Genomic DNA, 25491 nt, shown 5'->3' on the forward strand with positions numbered 1-25491 from the left:
ACATGACACTGATAGTTCAGATGCTGTTTATTCCCATTCTTTGGACGTTAAAGAGTCTTCTGCTTGTGCTCTTTCGGAGCCTGGGAATATAAAAACTATCATTCCAGAAACTTTTTTTTGCCGGGGAAGTCAAAAACTGTTTTTCCTGAGGCTGCGTTGGAGTTAAGAGACGGTGTGTATTCTGCTCCTCCTGAGCCGGGGAATATTACTATTACACAACCGTCACTCTGATCATCAGCTCAGGTTCAGGCTCAGCTGTCTTTACCTCAGTTAGCTGCCCAGCAGCCGCCAGCTCAGTTTTCCACTCCACCACCTGCTTTACAGCCATCATTACTGCTTTCAGCAAAGCCGTTAGCCCACTTAGCCGCCCGACCTGTAGCTCAGTCTGCAGTGTACCTGCTACCCCTTAGCTCAATCATCTGCTCCTCCACCAGTTTCATTCTCACCTCAACCAGCACTTTAGCCTTCAGCAGCCCAGTCTCCTGCTGAGCCACGCTCTTCACCCATTCATGCTAAACAAAGAGATGCACTCATTAAGACGGTCGTTCCCTCGAAATCTGGCTTCTCTAGAGACTATAACTCTCCCCAGGGCCTCCCCAGAGGCTGAGCTTCAACCCTCAGCTGACTCTGGACCCCTGGAGACCAAGAAGCTAGCACAACCCGTGTTACCTGAGAACTCAAAACCCTCTCAGCAATCATTCTCTGCTGAGAGCCCGGAGAGTTAGGGACAAATGCAATCGCACGACAGGACGCTGTAAACGGACGAAACTTCAGTCAGGAGAACAACTGAGATAATCCATCTACATTACCAGGTTAGTCATTAATTCACTGCTGCATGGGCTGGGCTGTAGTTACGTCGTAAGGTTTTAAAAACCGAGCTGTAAAAAGAATAGAGGTAATAAAAACTGACAGAGGCCAACAGTGATTGCTTACTGGTTTTAGGGCTTGTTGAGATTAAATAGGAAAAGATACAAAGCATTAAAACATTTTAAAAACACAAAGACCTTAATAAACGCAGGGTAGTTTGGGCCCAGAAGCACGGTTCATCGCGTGATCACTTAAAGAATGGATATGCAGCCTAACTAGACTAACAAGTTTGCTTCAGGACAGAAAATTCTGATCAAGACATTGAAATATCAAACTGACACTGGCAAACAGAAACAAGCTTAAATAGATTATGTGTGGTATGATCACCTCCAATCACTCATCACAACATACTCAGCACTGGTTTCAGAGAACAAAATAGAACAAACTTTTTTCTTTAAAAAGACTAAAACATTTTAGAGGATTAAAAGTGTAGTTTGCAAACTACACTTAGGCTTTAAATGTTTTCTTTCTCTGACAGTGGCTCAAATGATTGTGACAAGAAGCCAAGGCATGACAGTTTAATGACATAGTTAGTAAAATGTCATAGGTTAGAAATACAAAAAGTATTTGTAGTCACCACCCAATGTGATTCTTGTCATTCTTGTCACACAAAGAAAATGTTTTTTTCTTCTTTCCAGTACTTTTCAAGGTGACTAGCCAGACAGTCTGTTCTATATTGTTATTATTATTTCTATTATTATTATTACATTTTATGTGTACAATTTCAAATCACAACAACAACTGAAGAAGAAGCTCTCAATTCATCATGGGAAGCCCCCAAAAGCCTACACCTATTGCATTGTCACTAAGGGAGAATTCTGGGTCAATTGCTCCAGTCCCAACTATAGGCTTTGTCAAAAGGAAAGTTTTAACCCTAATCTTAATAGTAGAGAGGGTATCTCTCTTCCAAATTGGGAGCTGGTTCCACAGAAGAGGGGCCTGTAAGCTGAAGGCTTTCCCTCCCATTTCACTTTAAAACACTCTAGGAACCACAAGTATGTCACGGTTTGCCGGGGCAAGCCGTATGGAATGTGAAATAGGACCCAAAATGCGGCAGCTCTGGTGCAGGTGAGTGTTTATTTGACAACCGAAAATGCAAACAGCAATGGTGTGGGTACCATGAAACAGGAAAATCTAAACTGGGTAGAACTAATAACACAAACCAGAAACGAGGATGCAGGGAGGTCCGGGGAAATACATACGGGAAGACGCAGGGAGACCGAGGGGAAACAACACAGACGAACCAGCAATTACTAAGACAGAAAATACAACTTAAATACACTCAGAGAACACAGGGAGATTACACACAGGTGGGAAACACAGCTGGGAGTGATTAACATAACGAGACTAGGGAGGCAACTGAAAACACTCACATAAGACGCAGACCTTCACAATAAAACAGGAACTTGCACATGAAGGGACACAAACTAAGAAACGCGGACTAGATACAGGAACACACGGGCAGAACAGAGTAAACACTAAACAGAGGAAGAACAGAACCAAAATCGAAGAGAAAACACAAAATGCTGGGTCAAAAGGACCCAGGATCATGACAAAGTAAGCCTGCAGTCTGTAAGTGAAATGCTCTCACAGTGATACTGGAGGCCAAGATAATGTCATCCAGAGTAAGAATAGAGGCCTGGTAGAAATTATTTGATTCAGGTGTGGTGACCCAGGGTGAGATCTAAACCCTGCAGGACCATGGCTCTCGAGTAGTGATGTGTCGGTCGTGAACGAAATGGCTCTTAGAGCCGGATCTTTGACGTTAACGATGCGAGCCTTATCGCGAGCCGTTGGGTTTTCTTTTCTTTTCTCTCACCCTCTCTCTCGCACTTTTTTTCCTCTTCACTCCGCACACGAGCCTTGTGCTTTGCCCTGGGATGACGGGGGACGGGCGGTAGTTACACTCGCAGTAGCACAGGAACGGAGCGAGAGAGAGAGAGAGAGAAAGAAAGCCAGGGACAACAACGTCACATTAGAAAGGTATAGTAATCATCCACAACTATTTTCAGTTGCGGATGATAAAGGATTCAGAAAGTTTATTGATGCAGGCCCATATGACAGAGAATGTGCATCTTCTTTTTGTTTTCATATTTCAATTTATATTTAATTGTGTTGTGGTTTGCAGTGTTTTGTGTTGTTTCACTTTAAATTTGTTTATAAGGAAAAAGCTGAAAATTTCTTTTTAGTGAGCCGAGCCGAAAGAGGCGGTTCTCTAAAAAGAGTCGGAAATCCCATCACTACTCTCGAGGACTAATATTCCCTACCCCTGATTTAGATTGACATTTGTAAAATGCAAATCAAGAGTTCCAGTGAATCGCAGCCAAATACAAATTCAGTGCTCTCTATATATGTTGTTATGGAAAAGCAAGAGAACAGGTTTCTATTGGGCATGAGGCTGCTTGTTAGTCAATTGCCAGTAATTACCTCTAAGCCAAGAAAATGAGGAACTACACTACAAAAGTACTTTGCCAGCTACACATTACACCTATAATAGCTGCTTGACTCTGGAAACCCATGCCATGAATGTCCTGGCACACAGCTTTTGTGTTGATGTTACTGTCAGAGTTTTGGAACTTTGCAGTTATCGAATCAGCAGATTGTTGGCAACACAATGCGCTTCAGTTCCTAGCTGAGATTCTATCGTTACCAAGTGTTTCTCCTTTGCAAGAATCACAAAGAGACCTACAATTTGTGTCTTGTTAAACCTGTTAAACCAGTAGGTATTTTTTTTTGTGATGCTTCTTCACCCTACTCTGGAATTCAAGTCAAGAGCCAAACCCAAAACCACAGAGCACACTATCTGTAAATATTTGTAATTAAGTATAAACCTAGCATACTTTAAAATGTTATAAAAAATACTGAAATTAAAAGTAGCAAAATTAGAAAGTAGTAGTGATAATTTTCAAAGTACTTCAAGAAACTAGAAAATTGTATGTCAGTGATATATAATAATATCTGGGATTAACATATATTTTATACTTCTTTTATGTGTGATTTTATGTAGAAGTTACACAAAAACCTAGACAAGTCTCCACTGTTAGTATTTATACATGTGTTGGCTGCACATTTGGTGATGTGCCTTTACAGTTCAAGCAACTTGCACATCAGTTGATGTAAAGATGAAAAGAATTAGAAAGAAAGTAGAGTATCCATCTTTAAAAAAAAAAACACTACTGCAAAAAGAAAATCAGCTCTGCAAACCTAAGTTGATCATTTTGATCTGGACGTAACATTTTCAGTTTATTATTTTAGTTGATACTTTTAGGTGTTGAGACATGGAATGAAGAGATTTGCATTTTGATCTGACTTCAGGATCAAAATCTGACTTAGATAAACGTGACAAGTGGTTGAAGCAAGGAATTAAATTCAATGATAGTTCTCATGGATTAATCAAACAAAAAACATGAAGTCAAACCTGAAAAGCATGTTGCAGGTGTTGCAGAGGCGGGTCATCATAGGGCTATAAAAGACAGTGCATCCAAGAGCATCTTCCTCTTACTTTCAACCTGGAAGCGTTTGTCATTTGAGATTCAACTGTGAATTTGACTCCACTCAGAATTTTAGCCTGTTAACTTTCTGTCGCCACTATGTCTCTGCAGTTTGAACTGTGTCCTGGCAGAATGATCGGGGGCTCCCATCCATGTTTCATTATTGCTGAAATTGGACAAAACCACCAGGGAGACATTGAGATTGCCAAGAAAATGATCAAGATGGCAAAGGTAAATTTAGGATGTGATAGTCTGCCTGTGAATGATGATGAAAAAATATTTGAACTGTAAAATCACTATCTTGCCTTGCTATCTCTTCTCATCTCTTCTCTCAACAGGACTGTGGTGCTGACTGTGCCAAATTCCAGAAAAGTGAATTAGAGTGCAAATTCAGCAAGCGAGCCTTGGAGCGCCCCTACAATTCAAAGCATTCCTGGGGGAAAACGTACGGTGACCACAAGCGTCACTTGGAGTTCAGTCATGATCAATACAGGGAACTAAAAAAGTATGCAGAGGACATCGGCATCTTTCTCACCGCCTCTGGTATGGATGAGGTATGAGCTGCAAATAACCATGATTTTCATTAAAGTTTTATTACTTCTGATACCTTTCTGTTTTTCTTAACCTGATAAACAAAACTTAGAACAAAACGTACAGTGTAGTGTAGTGTAGTGTTGTCTTATATGATGATAATGTCACCATGCATAGACTATCAGCGATTAATGAGAGTTTTGATCAAATTGAAGTGAATTAGATGACCTTCACAGTTACCACATCATATTTTGTTCCTTAAATATCAGGTTGTATTTACCTAATTTTAAGACCTGCCAAGTACCAAGTGATTTTTTTTTCATTCTTTCCTGAAAATTCAGAATTAATAGAATGTTTACATTTTTTTTTTTACATGAATGTAGCTAAATAACTAACACATAGAACAGTACATATATCACAGATCACTGATGATACTCTGTGCCTCAATTACCTTGATATTCATAGATGGCTGTGGAGTTTCTCCATGAGCTGGATGTGCCGTTCTTCAAAGTTGCGTCCTGCGATGCAAACAACTTCCCATATCTGGAAAAGACAGCCAGAAAAGGTACAGGCCTTTGTTGTATTACACCTCAACAGCACTCTTGCCTCAATGTTAAGGAAACATGAAACTGACAGTGTGCAGTGAGTTAAACACTGTGTAAGAAGGTGGGTGTGGTCCTTTGTAAAAAAAAAAAAAAGAACGAAAAGAAAAATGAGAAACTGCATTGGACAGGTATAAAAGTTGGCAGGATTAAAAGTGTAACAACGGCGATAAATTTCAAACAATAGCAATGGTCTCCTTCACCGGTTCTCTAGTTTTTAAGCTATTTGTGGCTATTTTCTATTCAATTATTGATTCAGATCATCAGTGTAAAATCAGTGAGCTGATGTCATGCATGAGAATGTGTCTCTACAAGCTGAAGGGAAAAAAAGGCCTGACCATATATGCTAATTTGAGTGTTTGTGTGTGTGTGCCCCGGCCCATGGCGCCCCACATACATCCATGTGCATGCGCACAAACACAAACGCGCACACACACACTAGTGATGGGATTTCCGGCTCTTTTTAGAGATCCGGCTCTTTCGGTTCGGCTCACTAAAAAGAGCCGGCTCTTTCGGCTCCGAACCGGCTCTTCAGGTTGTTTTGTTGCTTTAATTAATTTATTATTAACAATAATATAAAATTATGCACAAAAGGAATTACTAACGTAAAAAGTGGTTTTATTTATATATGTTTATATATAAATATATGCGGTGGCCCCTAGAGACAAAACACGTACAAACTCCAAAACACATTTCTAGCATGAACTGAACTTCCAAAGCAGAGCTACTAGATCACTTAAATTACACAATTGAAAGCATGTGTGTATTGTTTGTGTATTTATACACAGGCACTCATATATATATTCAAATAATTTAAAAAAAAAGTTCATTTACCTGTTATTACCACACACCAAATCCGGTCGTTGGTACTTGCTGGCTTGTGTAGCCACAAGATAACAAAGGCTCAACACTGCGCCCAGCATCCTGGAGCACTTCTGTTGTCTTTTGTACGTGTTTTGAGTTTTTATGTGCTTCTGAGTTTTTATATGCTTCTGAGTTTTTACGTGCTTCGGAGTTTGTACGTGTTTTTACGTGTTTTGGAGTTTTTAACGTGTTTTGGAGTTTGTACGTGTTTTTACGTGTTTTGGAGTTTGTACATGCTTCAGAGTTCGTACGTGATTTGAAGTTTGTATGTGCTTTGTCTTTAGGGGCCACCGTAAATATACTTTTATTTATTCACTCCACATAAAATGTAATAAATAAATCATATAATACAAAAATCAACTATTCACATTTCAAGTTTTAACTATTTAAATTTTCAGCTTTTTCCTTTCACAAATTTAAAGTGAAAAGAACACAAAACACTGCAAACCACAACACAATTAAATATAAATTATAATATGAAAACTAAAAGAACATGCATATTCTCTGTCATATGGACCTGCATGAATAAACTTTCTCAATCCTTTATCATCTGCAACCGAAAATAGTTGTGGATGATTACTATACCTTTCTAATGTTGTTGTCCCTGCCTCTCTTTCTCTCTCTCTGGCTCTGTTCCTGTGCTACTGAGTGTAACTACCGCCCCTCCCCCCTCTGCCCAGCGTAAAGCACAAGGCTCGCGTGCAGAGTGAAGCGGGAAAAAAGTGCGAGAGAGAGGCTGAGAGAAAGAAAAAAAAAAAAAAACCCACGTGACGGCTCGCGATAAGGAGCCGGCTCGCGTCGTTCACGTCAAAGAGCCGGCTCTAAGAGCCATTTCGTTCGCGAACGACCCATCACTAACACACACACACACACACACACACACACTAGTGATGGGTCGTTCGCGAACGAAATGGCTCTTAGAGCCGGCTCTTTGACGTGAACGACGCGAGCCGGCTCCTTATCGCGAGCCGTCACGTGGGTTTTTTTTTTTTTTTCTTTCTCTCAGCCTCTCTCTCGCACTTTTTTTCCGCTTCACTCTGCACGCGAGCCTTGTGCTTTACGCTGGGCAGAGGGGGGAGGGGCGGTAGTTACACTCAGTAGCACAGGAACAGAGCCAGAGAGAGAGAAAGAGAGGCAGGGACAACAACATTAGAAAGGTATAGTAATCATCCACAACTATTTTCGGTTGCAGATGATAAAGGATTGAGAAAGTTTATTCATGCAGGTCCATATGACAGAGAATATGCATGTTCTTTTAGTTTTCATATTATAATTTATATTTAATTGTGTTGTGGTTTGCAGTGTTTTGTGTTCTTTTCACTTTAAATTTGTGAAAGGAAAAAGCTGAAAATTTAAATAGTTAAAACTTGAAATGTGAATAGTTGATTTTTGTATTATATGATTTATTTATTAAATTTTATGTGGAGTGAATAAATAAAAGTATATTTACGGTGGCCCCTAGAGACAAAGCACATACAAACTTCAAATCACGTACGAACTCTGAAGCATGTACAAACTCCAAAACACGTAAAAACACGTACAAACTCCAAAACACGTAAAAACTCCAAAACACGTAAAAACACGTACAAACTCCGAAGCACGTAAAAACTCAGAAGCATATAAAAACTCAGAAGCACATAAAAACTCAAAACACGTACAAAAGACAACAGAAGTGCTCCAGGATGCTGGGCACAGTGTTGAGCCTTTGTTATCTTGTGGCTACACAAGCCAGCAAGTACCAACGACCGGATTTGGTGTGTGGTAATAACAGGTAAATGAACTTTTTTTTAAATTATTTGAATATATATATGAGTGCCTGTGTATAAATACACAAACAATACACACATGCTTTCAATTGTGTGATTTAAGTGATCTAGTAGCTCGGCTTTGGAAGTTCAGTTCATGCTAGAAATGTGTTTTGGAGTTTATACGTGTTTTGTCTCTAGGGGCCACCGCATATATTTATATATAAACATATATAAATAAAACCACTTGTTTTTACGTTAGTAATTCCTTTTGTGCATAATTTTATATTATTGTTAATAATAAATTAATTAAAGCAACAAAACAACCTGAAGAGCCGGTTCGGAGCCGAAAGAGCCGGCTCTTTTTAGTGAGCCGAACCGAAAGAGCCGGATCTCTAAAAAGAGCCGGAAATCCCATCACTAACACACACACACACACACACACACACAGTCTCTGTTCTTACGTGGCATGTTTTTTCACATATGAAAAGAGAGAGAGTATGCATAGTATGCAAACGGCCAAACAGCCATTATAATTCGTCATACAATGAGAACAGGACAAATCAACAATTGACAATGACTAATTAATATTAAAATCTGTAACATAATGTATTGTTTGGAGTTTAGTCTGATACTGTTACTATTTTTTACAATCTTCTTGGAGCAACTGTAATCCACATTTTTTTGCCCGTGATGCCGCCCCCCACCACGATGCCGCCCTGGGCAACCGCCCGTGTTGACCGTATCTAAAACCGCTACTGGGCGGCATCACAGGCATCGGCAAAAAAAAAAAAAAAATGCTCGCACTGATGCTGCCCCGACGTCATGCCAGCGCATATTGGGAATGGCATAGGCACCGATCGGTTTTCTATCGCCCATTTGCCGGGAGTAAGGGCGCCCTCCGTTTGCGAGGTGCGCCTGCTGCTTGCGGCACAGGGAGAAGAGGGCGGGGCGGCGGGGGATTCTCTGGCTGGCTGGAGCAACATCTAATAGCCAACTCACAAAATAAAACAAAATACAACCAACAAACACGAAAACACCAGACATTATGTTACAGACTTATAATTTGCACCGATGTTTTTTCGAAATTCTATACGCGAAAAGTGAGCGCGAGAGCCCTCGGTGCGCCTGCTTACTGCTGAAGTCAAAGTAAACTTTATTTTCATCTCCGCTACAGTACAGTATATAGAGAGAAATCCCAGAAATAAACCCTAGACAAAGTGAATCTGTGAACCAGGGCCGTGCAGAGAGGTTTAAAGGGACGGGTGCTCAAAGTTAAAAAGGGGCACATTGAACCAGGTTGAATAACAACAACACACATTCATCAAGAATCTAATATGGGAAGGGCAGGGCTGTGTTGATCTGAGACTGTGGACATTAAAAAGTCCATAGGAGAGATGGTAGCTGATTAAACAAGTGTCATGAGATAATAACAAAATGCAAAGATTGGTGACAGCGCTTGGAACCATAAGGCAACAAAAAACTGTGAGAAATAATTTAGGCTCTGCCTGTGAATCACTCTTTGCTTCTCTTCTTCCTTCCATCCCATCATTTCATATATCACTCTCCACTTGCTGTCTATCTGAGAACAAGGCACAACTTGTTATTGCAATAAACTATAATCTAATTATCCACACCTAACAACTCTTGCACTTAATCTATAATAAATGATGACAGAAAAATGTTATAGCCCTGCCTTTAGTAGCCTCACACAGCTCCTGCTGTTTCCTCCTCATGTCCTTACCAGCTATGTCTGGACAATGTTATATCATGAGTAATAATTAAAAAAAATCTATATACATAAAACACACACATGCACGCGCACACAGTGACATTTTAGACCTTCTTCAGAATACTGTATATACTATGGGCATCACGGTGCTGATCCAGAATCGTTACATTATTATTTATTACTAGAGCTACAATAATAAAGCAATGAGGAGGGGGAAGTAATAAATATGAAATAATGTATTTATGATGATTCCATTTGTTTCACTATCCACTCTGTGCAGGGGCAAAGCTTATTACATCTTTAAACTGTAGAGATACAATAATTTTACTGCTGTAAAATCCAAATTTTGTCTTATTTAAAATATAAATCTAATATAATCTGCTTCTTAATGTATGTTCTTTAAAATACAGCGTGTGTTTTTTAATATATTATAATTATAATAATGCATAATTATGTGGACATGCATATTAGATCGTTTTTTAGTGAAATATAATCCCTCCAGAAAGGCAGGAAATGCCCAGAAACTTACTTTAAAACTAAATATGTTCCCTAAAACGGTGACAGAGCTGGAGTGCAAAATTAAAACCAATGGAAGATGGACAAGAATAGTTCAAAGCCATCAGGCGCTCAGTTTAGAAAAAAGAGAAAAGAAGAGGAGGAGAAACGAGCAAAAGATACAGATAAGCAGATGTGTCATTAGATAATGGCAGGTCATGTATCCTGAAACAATCAGAATCAGAATACTTTATTAATCCCCAAGGAAATTATGTGGGTTACAGTTGGTCTAAGAAGGTTTAAGAAAAAATAGTAACAGTAACAGACTAAACTCCAAACAATACATTATGTTACAGATTTTAATATTAATTAGTCATTGTCAGTTGTTGATTTGTCCTGTTCTCATTGTATGACGAATTATGATGGTTGTTTGGTATCCGTTTGCATACTATGCATACTCTCTCTCTTCATGTATGTGTGTGTTTCTCTGGTGAAATTCAGTATGGTTCCGACAACAGTTTTATGTCAATGTACAATCCTTAATATGTTTTATGTGTGTGTGTTTTTAACAATAATATAAAATTATGCACAAAAGGAATTACTAGTGTAAAAAAAAGTGGTTTTATTTATATATGTTTAGATATAAATATATGCGATGGCCCCTAGAGACAAAGCATGTACAAATTCCAAAACACATTTCTAGCTTTAACTGAACTTCCAAAACAGCGCTACCTAGATCACTTAAATTACACAATTGAAAGCATATGTGTATTGTTTGTGTATTTATACACAAGCACTTATATATATTCAAATAATTGAAAAAACCCCTGTTCATTTACCTGTTATTACCACACACCAAATCCGGTCATTGGTATTTCCTGGCTTGTGTAGCCATAGGGCAACAAAAGCTCAAAACTGCGCCTATGGAAACACTTCTGTTTTCTTTTGTACTTGTTTTGGAGTTTTTAAGTGTTTTGAAGTTTGTACGTGCTTTGTCTCCAGGGGCCACCGTAAATATACCTTTATTTATTCACTCCACATAAAATGTAACAAATAAATCATACAATACAAAAACCAACTATTCACATTTCAACTTTTAACTATTTAAATTTTTAGCTTTTTCCTTTTAAACAAATTTAAAGTGAAACAACACACAACACTGCAAACCACAACACAATTAAATATAAATTAAAATATGAAAACAGAAAGAAGATGTATATTCTCTGTCATATGGGCCTGCATTAATAAACTTTCTGAATCCTTTATCATCTGCAACTGAAAATAGTTGTGGATGATTACTATACCTTTCTAATGTGTCTAATGTGCTTCGGAGTGAAGCAGAAAAAAGTGTGAGAGAGAGGGTGAGAGAAAAAAAAAACCCCACGGCTCGCGTCGTTCACTTCAAAGACCCGGCTCGAAGAGCCGTTTCGTTCGCGACAGACACACACACTAGTAACACCCTCACGACGGTCGTGAGGAAGCAATTGATGATCGGTAGCTGGTCGTGAGGTGTTAATGGCTTCTCATTACCCCACGTATACTACACGATGCACAACGCACGATGAAGGCCAAAATCGGGCCGATCACTAAAATGGTCGCACGACTCAAAAATCGGCCCAAATGGGCCAAAAATCGCACAGTGTAAGCCCAGCATAACGCGACTGAAAAAATTGCACAGTCTATGCCCTGCTTTACTTTAATGACATCCCGTGGCTCAAGAGTTGGCAGTTCGTCTTGTAATCAGAGGTTGCCGGTTCGAGCCCCGACTCGGACAGTCTCGGTCGTTGTGTCCTTGGGCAAGACACTTCACCTACCGCCTACTGGTGTTGGCCAGAGGGGCCGATGGCGCAATATGGCAGCCTTGCTTTTGTCAGTCTGCCCCAGGGCAGCTGTGGCTACAACTGTAGCTTGCCTTTGCCAGTGTGTGAATGTGAGAGTGAATGAGTAGTGTAATTGTAAAGTGCTTTGAGGGTCCCGAAAAGCACTATATAAATGCAATCCATTATTATTATTATTATCCCATTTTTTCAGTCTGTTCGGTTACATATATATCAACTCTATCAATTTCAGGGCGACCAATGGTGGTATCCACTGGGATGCAGTCCATGGAAACCATACGTCGTGTCTACAAGACAGTAAAGGAGCACAACCATAAATTTACTCTCCTGCAGTGCACCAGCGCCTACCCTCTGGATCCTAAAGAGGTCAACCTCAGTGTGATCAGGGTAAGACGAATGAACATCATCATCATCTCCTCTGGGTCAACTATGGTGAAAAAATCAATATGCCCCTATTCCCCACTTTTTTACATTTTTTAATACAGTAATTCATTCTGACTGTGTGTTCTGCCTTTGTTTTGTCTAATTTAGTTTACATGTTAAAAAGATACCCACCCTATGAACTTGACACTTTAGTTTCCACTGCCATTTTAGGATTGATTTTCCACTTCAGATTTTATAATTACTGGGATGTATCAGACGTGACTCCCTTGTAGAACATCACACAGATCCAATTAGTAACCAGTGTTAACACTTACAGGTACATAATTGTTCAACTTTATTTTTTAGTTAGACTGGTAGACAGTGAAAAACATCCTTTCAGGATCATGATGGACGTTCCCAAAAGAGGCAGAAACAATATGAAATGTAATTGAAAATATTTTTGCATTGTTTCTCACATACAATCATATTGTTTCTCACATATGATTGTATAAGACCACTGTGTAATCAATTTATTTCAACAAAATAATTGTATTCTGAATATCACCTTTTTAAATAGCAACTGTAACTGAATACAGTTACTCGTATTTTGTATTTTAAATACGTAACACCGGTACATATATTCCATTTCTCCCCAACACCGTTGACAGATGATGTTGACAAACTACATTAATGTTTTTCACAGATGCTTAGAACATAATTATTAACGTATATCATGAATGAAAGCTTCATTGCCGTAGTATACAGAGGATACAAATGGCCAGTGCACCGGGCATTTCATGGCACATTATTATAAACCATAGCAGTTTTATAGTACACAACAGCTAGCTGAACAATTACTTTCAAATCCAGCCCCTAAATGATATATGATTTTACAGTATCATATAACACAATCACAAAGTAGGTGCTGATTCTGGAGCAAAGACACCTGTCAATGAAAACCAGTGATCGTGTTGGGCAATACAAGACATTTGACTTTAATATGCTCAGACTTAGTCTGTGTAATACTATAGGTTTTTTTTTTCTTTTTCCTTTTTTTTTTTAAAGAAATACCAGGAGGAATTTCCAGATGTTCCAATTGGATATTCTGGTCATGAGAAAGGGATCTACATCACTGTGGCTGCTGTGGCGATGGGAGCAAAAGTTGTGGAACGCCATGTGACCCTGGATAAGACCTGGAAGGGAAACGACCATGAGGCATCCCTGGAGCCCTCTGAGCTGGCAGAACTGGTCCGAGCAATACGACTGGTGGAAACAGCAATGGGGTCACCAGTCAAGCAAATGTTACCATGCGAGAAGACCTGCCATGATAAGGTCAGTTTGAGTCATTTGACTTGAGTTTTGAAATTCTATCATGTCATAACACTATCAAACCAGTCCTTGTTAACTGTGTTTACGTCCACCCTCTTCAGTTCACTGAACATCCATAACTGTGCAAATTTGCAAAACGTACATGAGCTGGATTAAAATACATCTTTTATGTATTTCTATTCTTTTTCTACTCCAGTTGGGCAAGTCAGTCATTGCTAAGGTGAAAATCCCTAAAGGAACAGTGCTGAGCCTGGACATGTTTGCAGTGAAGGTTGGTGAGCCAAAGGGTATCCCTCCAGAACATATGCAGCAGCTCGTGGGCAAGAAGATCAAAGTGGACGTTGAAGAAGATGACAGCATCTTGGCAGACATGATAGAATAAAGGATCTTCCCAAACTATTGGGACAGAGAGGCAGGCAAATAGAGAAGGGTAGAAAATAAAATAGAGTTACATAGGCAGGTAGCTAGAAAATGGACAGATAATGATGTCATTTGTGAACAGAAAGGGATATGGTGCATTTAATGAGGGATAAGACAAATGTGAATATTATTGAACTTGAAACATATGTCTGGGTGAAGTTACATGGCACTTATATGACCTTTATGTAATTTGAATAAATGTAAACACTTTTTTCTTAAGGTCACAGGCCTTTCATGAGGAAATACTCACACTACCAGCCTTGTCCAAATTGAGACATCTATCAGAGTTTCTCAACCAGTGATAAGATTCACATATTTGTCATACTAATCCAGTTTGACACAATTTCTCCCAATTATACAAAACACCTATATGTATGCAGCGCATGTGTCAGGAAAAATATTGTGAAATCATCTAGGGGACTTCATATACAATTTCTCTTAATCATCCAGGTGTCACATGTGGGCTATAACTGTAATCAAATGTTTCTGTAATTTTAATACTTCAAATAAACAAGGCTTTAAAGAGCTCTGTATTCTTGATTGTTCATTAACAGTTTACAAATAACACTGAAATCCATCCAGCCATCCATCCATTCGCTTCCGCTTATCCTTTTCAGAGTCGCTGGAGCCTATCCCAGCCGTCATAGGGCGAGAGGCGGGGTACACCTTGGACAAGTCTCCAGTCCGTTGCAGGGCTAACACACAGAGACAGACAACCATTCACACCTATGGGCAATTTAGATTAATCAATTAACCTATCCCCACAAACTGCATGTCTTTGGACGGTGGGAGGAAGCCTGAGTACCTGAGGAGAACCCATGCAAACACGGGGAGAACATGCAAACTCCACACAGAAAGAATTGAACTCAGGACCTTCTTGCTGGGCAGCAACAGTGCTAACCACCGTGCTGCCCCCAAACTTTACCAAATTAACAAAACAGAAAATGCTATTGCATGCTACATTCAGGCTGTTGATACAGTCTCATTTTGTGGCTACCCAGAAAATTACCTATGCTTTATTGTTTTCTTTTGGTGATTATATCACAGTGATTATATCGCATCTGCAGATGCTTCTCAAACCTTCTATCAGATAGTCTGTACCTTTCGAAGAAAAGCACCAATCCACCTAAACTCAACAGCCATTTCACTGGTGCACTGGATGGAGTTGGAGTGTTGTATTGCATGTACATCTTTATGAGATTTGGGAACAGATTCAGAATCTCAAGATCATACACTGAGGGCTGGTTCTCAAATTCAAACAAGTCAATTCCGGCTGGGCTGGCTGGCCGTTGGGACACATAAACATTGTCAGTTGCAGGAGCAACTTTATGACACTCTGCTGTGAGAAGTTCCTTCATCTTTCCTTCTTCCTTCACATGCTCTCTCCAACACTCATCTCTCAGTCAAGGAAGTTTAAACTTGGGACAAGTGGCGGCTGCGAGAAGTCCTTCTTAGCTATCCAGAACAGCATCAAAACAAGTCTTGATTGCCTGTAACATACAATATGATGCAACTAAGAATAACAATAATTTACTATATAATTAGCTGTTGTAATTATTTTGTAGGTTTTACTGCCCTAAACCATCTTTTGTGCTCTCAATACTGTATGAGATTTAAATTTTGTTGAGGCTTCTGTTGATATTATGATTAATATTCATGATTAATGATGATCAATATCCCTGATATTTAACAAGGGGTGGATATTTAGTTTATTCTGTCTTATAATTGCACACACAGCTTAAAACAAAGGGTAACATCCGCCCACCATGAATGGTCTAATAAATCCAACAAATCCACTCAAAGCAATCTTACCTTTACAATGACATCTGGTTATTCTAGAGAGGGTCATCTTTCAGGGCAAGTGTCTTTGACATCATGCTTGTGAGTATTGGTAGTAAAGCTCCATAGGTCACTCATCCACTTGTAAGATGTCCAGAGCTACTGTCAGGGACTTCATCACAGTGCAGTACTCTTTCAAGAATTTGTACTTCCTTTCGTTAAGGCACTTAATTCTCATTTTTAGACACAGGGGATTAAGTTAATTCAAGGGAATTGTGATGATTCTGGCAATGGCCCCAAAAGGGAATTCCACCTTTTGGATGTGGGTACCATTAGCTTCCTGCAGCTGACTTCCTCCACCTGTTCAGAGGCTAATGTTGATTGACATGCTTTAGGCCACAGAGCAGAGCATTTTGCAATGCTACTCCTATATACAGCCTTTTTGTCTGCACGGGAATTTAGATGTTTGTCAACTTGTTGAAATCAGATTTATTGTGTGCGATGAACATCTGTACTGTGGAGGGCGGCTAAACTGTGAATAACCAGATGAGGTTGAAAGAGCTTCTATGACATCAGTAAAAGTTGATTCATCGTCATCACCTTCTTCATTTTCAGATTCAGACTCCAAATCCAGGGCTGACATACTCTAAATGCTTTGGCAAAATTGGATGCATTGACAGTTACAGTGGCAACCTTGAAGTCCATATGATGGGAATCTCTGCTCCATTTACATCATAGGTATGGCTGCCTCTGATTCTCTTGCATGCTAGGGTGACCTTGTTGCAGTGTTAAGTGGAATGAATCCAGTAAAATGTTACACCCATAAAACTTTTATTATTTACTGTCAAGATGTTAGCAGTGGTGGAAACAAAGTCTACCTCTCAGAGTGTAGCCTTCAAATTAGAGTTTATTATATCGTATTCTCTCTCAAGGTATCTTACAAATCACTTTCTCTGGGGCAGCTTGACACCACTTTTAGTCTGTATTTTTTCTATGATGTGTTGGAAATTTTTCGCTGTAGAAAGAAGTTTTCTTCCCACGCAGAGTGTACAGCGGACACCAATGTTTTTTATCACTTTTTGGTACTCTAAAGCTTTAAACGCTGCATGGTCGTACTCTCCCCCACACTCCCTATTATGCATTGTTGATCTACACACATCTGTTGCTACCACGGATGTCGCACGCTCGTACTTCATTATCATGAGACATTCTCAGAAACAAAATCACAGTTTAGTAACGCATCATTGCAGCGTGCTTATGGGAAATTAACAGTATCTAATTACTTTTTTTCAAAAGTAATCCCTTACTTTACTCGTTACTTGAAAAAATAATCAGATTCTGAATTTTTGACATGTAAGGAAAGTTGGAGATTGGCCTATAATTAGCTATGACCACTGGGTCAAAACATGGCTTTTTAGGCAGTGGTTTTACTGCTGCCACCTTGAAGGCTGTGGTACATAGCTGATTATTAGAGATTGGTTGATCCTATTTAAGATTGAAGCATTCATTAATGGCAGAACTTCTTTGTAGGAATGGGGTCTAAAAGACACGTTAATGGTTTGGAGGAAGTAATTACTGAAGTTAACTCAGGAAGATCAATTGGAGAAAGAGTAGCTGTAGATAATGTTACATCTGTGAGATGGATAGGAGTAATTTCTGAGCCAAGGTGTGAAAATGGGTGTAGATCACAATCAGCCAAGGTTTTGGGTGAGCTCATTGTGAAACCTAGCCCCACCCTATCATATGTGAGGCCCCACCCCACCCTATCACCTTCTCGGATGAGAGGTGAAACGTCTTCAAGCAACTTCATGACCTGGATGACTGAGAACCTTGACAGACAAGTCATTATTAGTTAAATTTAAAGGGATGGTTGGCTCAACAGTGCTATGATTTTTATTCAGCCTGGCTGCAGTGCTAAAGATAAACCTAGGGTTGTTCTTATTTTCTTCAATCAGTGACGAATAGTAAGATGTTCTAGGATTTTCTTATAAAACAACAAGCAGGCTAAATGATGACCTTCTAAATTTGTGACGCGCCATTTACTCTCCAGCTTACTAGTTATCTGCTTTAGGCTACATTTTTGAGAATTATACCAGGGAGTCAGGTACTTCTGATTTGAGGCTCATTCTTGACAGCAGCTACAGTATCCAGTGTCATACGTAGTGAGGAGGCAAAATCAGTAACAACATAATCAACCTCTGTTTTAGTGTTCAGGTAGCTGCTCTGCTCTGTGTTGGTACAGGGTATTGACAGTGATAGCAGCATGCAAATTATTTTCTTAAACTCAGTTACAACACTTTCAGAAAGACATAGTCTGTGAAGAAATCTACTCTCCACTGGTTTGTAATCAATTATTGTTAATGTAAATGTTATCAGGTGGTGTGTGGGTTCTTTTACATTTTGATAAAAGCCAATTAAGTCTAATAACAGATTAAGTGCTGTGTTGAGGCTATCATTTTTAGCATCTGCATGGATCTGAGCTGAGCACTATCAGATAAAAAGTCTGAGAAATCAGAGAGACACTCTGTGTCATGCCCAGGTGGTGGCACAGCTGGGGCAGCAGTCGTGTGGAGGTGAGAAGGAGGATCCAAATAGGAGACAGCGGCAGAGGTGCAAGTGAGTTTATTTACAGTGAAAAATAACCATGGCGAGGGCAGAAATGAACATAAACCTAAACTGGGAAAAGCTAATAATAACAAAACCATAACTCATGAAGGTACACAGAAAAGACATGGAGAAAGCAGTGCGGAGAGGGGTAGAGAGGGACAGAGATATGCAGAGAAACACTGAGTAACACAGAGTAATGCAGACGATGCGACAAGGAACACAGGCAAATACACACTATAAATACACACATGGTAATAAGGGAATGACACACAGGAGGGGAGCACAGCTGAACCTAATTCACAAGACAAGACACAAACCTTCAAAGTAAAACAGGAAACACACAGACCGTTTTACAACACAAACTCAGGGACACGAACAGAGCACAGAGGACAGACACAGGTAGGGCTGATAAAACGCTAAACACAAAAACCAAACCCTAAGAACTAATACAAAATATGAATTAACACAAAACATAAGATGCCCATACAGAACATAATTATGACATGACTCATCGGAGGCTGCTCACAGTGAAGTTGGCGCTGGAGAAATGGCATCACTAGCTGTAGGGAGCCGAGTAGCCTACTATAGTGACAGATCACAAGAACCTCACTTACCTTACAACCAGTGTTGGGAAGGTTACTTTTAAAATGTATTTCACTACAGATTACAGAATACTTGGCCCAAAATGTATTTTGCAACGTATTCCGTTAAGTTACTTAATGAGAGTAACGTATTCTGAATACTATGAATTACTTAATATTAGTGCTGCCAGCGTTACTCTCGTTAAAATGACGTTAATGCCATAACTGCATAACGCTGCAAATCTCCGTTAGCGAGTTAGTGCGGATCACCCTGTGCGTGGGGCTGCACAATGTCAACGTGTTAGCACGTTAAAGCATTAGCGCTGTAAATGTGTGAAAGGTTTCTGCACTTCTTTATAAACAAGGTAGCCTCGGCTAGGGCGCAGATTATTTTGCCCACATCTGACCCCTCTGATCTTCCAATTTGCTCAGCTGTCTTTCAACAGTTTGAGTCGGTTACTCTTGCTCAGCTACAGGAGGTGGTGGATCATTTAAAGCCTGTAGGCTCACCTTATGATCCTATCCCTCCCCTTTTTCTGAAAGAAGTTTTTTCTACCATAGGTCCAACTATTTTAACCATTTTAAATAGCAGCCTTACTTCAGGTGTGGTTCCAAAGAATTTCAAAGATGCAATTGTGCAACCACTTCTTAAGAAACCTGGGCTAGATACAAACACAGCGTTTGAGAACTTTAGACCAATATCTAAGCTGCCCTTTTTACATAAAGTCTTGGAAAATATTGTATATGACCAATTGATCTCATACTTGAATGCACAAAATGTTCAGGAGATTTTTCAATCTGGTTTTAAAGCAATGCATAGCACTGAATCAGCACTTTTAAGAATTTTTAATGATATATTTTTATCATGTGATTCTGGTGAAAGTGTCATTCTTATTTTACTCGATTTAACTGCTGCATTTGACACTGTAGACCATGAAATTTTAATCTCACGTTTGGAGCAGTGTGTCGGTATAACAGGTGTGGCTCTGAAATGGTTCAGGTCTTACTTAACAAAACAAACCTTTTCAGTTCGCTTAGGAAACTGTGAGTCCTCCCGTGCTCCGTTGTCTCATGGAGTACCACAGGGTTCCATTCTGGGCCCTATCCTGTTTTCACTTTATTTACTTACATTGGGCTCAATTTTTAGAAAACACAGACTCTCGTTTCACTGTTATGCAGATGACTGCCAGATTTATGTTCCTCTTAGAAAGAAAGATGGGTCGTCTGTAAATCGTTTACAAATATGTCTGGAGGACGTCAAGTCGTGGTTGGCGCTAAACTTTCTTTGTTTTAATGTTTCTAAAACTGAAGTAATGGTGTTCAGACCTGCCTCCACTGCTGTTCCGTATGTTGATTTGCAATCCCTGAAATCATTCTGTAAACCAGAGATTGTTAATCTGGGTTTTAAAATGGATCCTGAGTTTAAGCTTGAAAGCCAGATCGGGTTGGTTGTAAGGTCTAGTTTCTTTCATCTGAGGCAACTGGCCAAAATTAAGCACTTTCTTACGAGACAGCAATTTGAAACAGTAATCCACGCTTTTGTAACCGTTCGGCTGGATTACTGTAATTCTCTTTATTTTGGGGTGAGTCGATCTTCTGTTTTTCGACTGCAGTTAGTCCAGAATGCTGCTGCACGCCTTTTAACTGGCACTCGTAGATATGAGCATATCACCCCAGTTTTATATTCACTTCATTGGCTGCCCGTGCATTTTAGGATCCATTTTAAGCTGCTTTTATTTGTTTTTAAATGTTTGTCCAATGCTGCCCCTGTGTACCTCTCTGAGCTTCTTCATCCATACATACCTTCCCGGTCCCTCAGGTCGGCAGACCAGCTCCTCCTGAGCGTGCCCAGGACTAATCGTAAGCTCAGAGGGGATCGGGCGTTTGCTGTGGCAGCACCAAAATTGTGGAATGAGTTGCCTTTACATGTTAGACAGGCACCTTCCTTATCTGTTTTTAAATCACGTCTTAAAACATATTTATTTACCTTGGCTTTTAGCACAGCAGGACTTGTTGATGTCTCTTAATACGTTTCTTATTAATTATATTATTTTTAATTTTAAGATATTTTATATGTAATTTAAACTGTTTCCTCTCTGTTTTATATTTGTAGCACTTTGGTCAACATTGTTGGATGTAAAGTGCGTTATAAATAAAGATGCTATGCTATGCTATGCTACATAATACATCTTGTTAGGGTGGACAAGGTTAAGAATTCGGCTTTCAAATTAATTGAAACTTTGTCTGGAATCATTTAAGCAAATATAATTATGGTGCCGTAACTGGGTTTCTGTAAAGCAGAGTACATCAATATGTTGATCAATTATTAAATCATATACCAACAAGGACTTAAAAGAGAGAGACCCCATGTTTAATAGTCCACATTTAACTGTTTTACTCTTTGGTGCCACAGAATAAATTTCAACAGGTTTTTAGAAAACGAGCTGCTCTATCCAAAGTGGGATGGATTCCGTCTCACTTAACAAGACAAGGTTTTCCCCAGAAAGTTATCCAATTATCTATAAAACCCACATTTATTTTTGGATGCCACTCAGCCAGCAACATGTTACGCCTTGTAAGACTGGGGAGGGGACCGATGAAAAGTATCCAAATTGTTTTGGATTTAAAAAAAAAGGAAGTTGCGCCCCGGGCGCAATTGACCCGTATTAACTTTGCATATGTTGTTATGCATGTGTTGCAGTGCTCTGCGTTTTTTCTTTCTTTTTCAGTGTTGTTATCCTTGCAGTGATTGCATGTTCTAACTGCGTATATTTGTTGATGTGCACTGTTGAGACTCCGCCCACTTCTAATCACTAATTGGACATACCTGGGAAGGTCGGTCACGGCCCTGGCGGAGCGCCGAGAAGACGATCAAACTTGACTATCTAGAGGAAGTAAAAGTCGGAAGGCACAGAGGTGAATAAAAGGGCCTGGCAGAGCAGAGAGAAGGCGAGAAATGGAGTGGTAGCTGGTGGCAGGCAGTTGTCGTGGGGAGCAGCACAGAAGCCAGAAGAGGCAGCCTGGGAGGTGAGAGGACAGAGGACATTCTGAGAGAGTGGAGTGCGACTGGTGGTGGTGGCAGGTTGTGGAAGGCCCGGCGTCCTGGGCTGAGACAGAGATGAGCAGAACCAGAGGATATTTTGCCAGCGGCTAGACCCGAGGACAAGGAAACGAGAGCCCTGGTACACGCTTGAGCCTAAGGCAGAGGCGGGCGGAGTTTGGAGCGCTGCCCTTGTGGGTGGGTGCCGGAGAGGAGTGATGTAGAGCGGGTGTTGGGAGGACGCCACCGGCTTCACAATGTAAGTAAAGGAAATCAAGGTATCTAAACCAAGGGCGTAGATTTGTGCAGAAAATAGGTTCAAATGTTAAACAAATTTCTTCCAGTGAGTGAATGTTGCATATAATTTAATGTTTGCTTGATGCATAAAGCTAAAAGATTAAAACTAATAAAACGAGTTTTAAAAAGAGACTTTTCCATTTGATTACATTTTGTATGATGGATTAGGCAGAAAAAGTATAATTGGGCTGAGAGATCTATCGCTTTATCACCTGTTCAGGTTGTAAATCATGTGGGTTTTTTTTTTTTTCAAAAGTAACTAAGTAATTAATTACTTTTGAAAAACGTAATCAGTAAAGTAACGGGATTACTTTTTTGGGGAAAGTAATTAGTTACTGATTACGTTTTTCAAGTAACTTGACCAACACTGATTAGCACTAAGGGAACACTGAATGACCTGGTGGGTTTTGTCCATAAAACTACTCATCTAAGATTACCACAAAGTAAAAGATCTTTCAGTAAAATTATGCAACATTTTAGGCACACTATACAAACATTACTGATGAGTGCCTCATCAGTAATGTTTTCAGACCCCACGGCGTCTTTTGCTACTCAAGTTAAACATGATATATAAATCACTTAAATAACTTAAAAATGTTATTGTTTGGCTTTTTTCAGTGTTTTATTTATTCTTGAGTAAATCTGTTTGGCTGAGATTAAAGTTATAGTTTTCACACAGCTGAATAAAATGTCAAACAGAAAACGGATTAAACAGAAGTGTGAGATGGTAGAGAATTTACTCCAATGTCCTGTTATATTTTATATAGCAAGGAGCCAACAGCTGAGTTTATTACAGCGGTGATGCAAATCTGAAGGCTAGACCGTCCCATTTCACATCCTCACACTTCCAGCCTTCTCGGTCTTCAGAGGTCCTGGCCCATGTAGACCGCGAAGGCCAGGTCCTCTGAAGGATGCAGCCCCTGAATTGAGACACAGCTATAGTGACGGTCTAGCCTTTGAATATCAAGCCAAGAAAGAAATAAGTACTTAGTTTCCAAATACGCCGGTTTGTCCACTTGCAGGCCAAAGTGTCGTGTTTGTTTTATTTTTGTGAAATGTATTTTGTAAGATGTTTTAGTGTTGAAATATAATTTTATTGTACATTTATGTTCACCAGTTCTACGTTATACCTGTGTATGTTAAAAGGAGTACAGTAAACATCTGTAAAGAAGAACTCTTGTGTCTCTCATGTATGTGTACAAACCAGCACAGGCATCTTTCTCACAGCCTCTGGCATGGATGAGGTACAAGAAAAAATGAATCCTGTGTGCAGCAAATTTCACTTCAACCCACAGAGGACAGTATGGTACTGAGTATTGATGCACTGCCATATTCCTTAAAGCTGCAATGAAAGAAAACATGTTTTAAATACAGAGATCCAAACTACAGGAAAAACCTTTAGACTTAAGCCATTGCAGTCAAGAGGTTCTGCTGTGTTGTGGGTGGAATTTTAAATATATGGTTTGTGTTGATTATCCTCCTGGACAAGAAGGTTTAATGCAATTCAATGAATGAATAATATGATCTTTTAGTCCCACAGGTGGGAAATTTTGTTTCGTTAGCAAAAGTGCAAAGTTATGTAGCAGAAATTAGAAAACACTGGAATGGAGTAGAATAAAATACTATGTACAATAGAATAGAAATGCTATATTCAACTGAGTAAGATAATAATTACTTTTATCCTACGTTGAAGCACCTCTGTACTGGTCGTTGTGGTGACTTCCAAGATAACAATCCCAATCCATACAGCACAATGAATCACACAATTTATTGAGAATGATGTAAATCCTATGCAATGATCTATGCAGTCAACAAATCATAATCTATCTAAACAACTGTGAAAGATATTGGCAATATCTTTTGCAGAATACTGTTCAGGCCTTCCAGTAGAACTAGAAGTACAACTAGTAGAGATTTAAACACTCAGTGCCGAGACACATAGCCATTATACCAGATATACTCCATCATAGCTTTTTTTTTTTTTTTTTTTTTTTTTTTTGTTATGTGTGAATTTTTCAGTGTGTATACATGTATCTGATATCTATAGATAGCTGTGGAGTTCATTCATGAGCTGTATGTGAGAGAGAACTGGAAAAAACAGCCAAAAAAGGTACAAGGCTTTTCATTGAAAACCTCAAATCTTATCTGAACTGACGTGGGGAAACAACAAATCTGCAGTTTGAAGCGCATTTTATAGCTGATCCCACCTTGTGAGAGTAGTTCTTGGTTTGAAAAACAAAAACCTCTTATCTTTGATGTAGACTGCATGTGAAAGCTGAAAAAGTGTGAAGCATTAAAAAGTACAACAGTAAGATGTAGAGCTAAATTACAAATACTGCAAAACTGAATTTTTTATTTCTTTTAAAATACCACCCAAATCTTCTCTTGTCTGCTCTGTTATGATGGGCTAATTTTTATTATTTTAAGTACACACCCATGTTCATCTGGATCACATAATACATCTTATAATATCAGGACCACCTATGGCAGGCGCCACATCCGACTCTTGAGTCCTTATACTGCAGCTCGGCGTGGTTTGGAAAAATAAATTAAGTATTTAACTGAAGTGTCTGGTTCCTTTTTTTTTTTTTTTTTTTTTTTACTTGTAGTTCTAAATTAGATCATTGTAATCTTATAATATATAAATAGAATACTTTCTTTTATTTGTATGGAGAAATGTAACAAAAGAAAAATATTTGATGAAACTAGAATATATTATGATGCCTGGGCAGAGAGTTGCCTATCAGTATGCCTAATTTGTGGATTGTCGATGTTCAGATCCACAAAGTAAGTAGCTGTTCTCCACCATAAACTATGTTAAAAACAAACACTGCTCAGACCTCACAGATGACAGCTTACAGTCCTGCGTAAAGATAAAAGCCCCGATTTGCAGATTGTGTGCGCAGAGGT

The 25491-nt window shown here is 39.3% G+C and overlaps 1 protein-coding gene across 2 annotated transcripts; it reads left to right on the forward strand.

The window, feature by feature from the left end:
* The first annotated feature begins 654 nt into the window (after nt 1-654).
* Nucleotides 655-14803, forward strand: LOC146668417 (N-acetylneuraminate-9-phosphate synthase-like). Of its 2 annotated transcripts, XM_085410326.1 has the most exons (7): nt 655-812; nt 4470-4589; nt 4697-4912; nt 5355-5454; nt 12398-12552; nt 13594-13860; nt 14054-14803. In XM_085410326.1, exons 2-7 carry the CDS (start codon nt 4491-4493, stop codon nt 14237-14239), a joined length of 1023 nt encoding a protein of 340 aa, XP_085266452.1. In that variant the 5' UTR covers nt 655-812; nt 4470-4490; the 3' UTR covers nt 14240-14803. The 2 variants fall into 2 exon arrangements, with proteins under 2 accessions (XP_085266452.1, XP_085266451.1); XM_085410325.1 differs by lacking the exon at nt 655-812 and having other exon boundaries at nt 4365-4589.
* The last annotated feature ends 10688 nt before the right edge of the window (nt 14804-25491 follow it).

The sequence above is a fragment of the Rhamphochromis longiceps genome, linkage group LG6 (assembly GCF_057381845.1).
Source record: "Rhamphochromis longiceps isolate RC_006_pf linkage group LG6, R_longiceps_female_GT1.1, whole genome shotgun sequence".
Classification (NCBI taxonomy): domain Eukaryota; kingdom Metazoa; phylum Chordata; class Actinopteri; order Cichliformes; family Cichlidae; genus Rhamphochromis; species Rhamphochromis longiceps.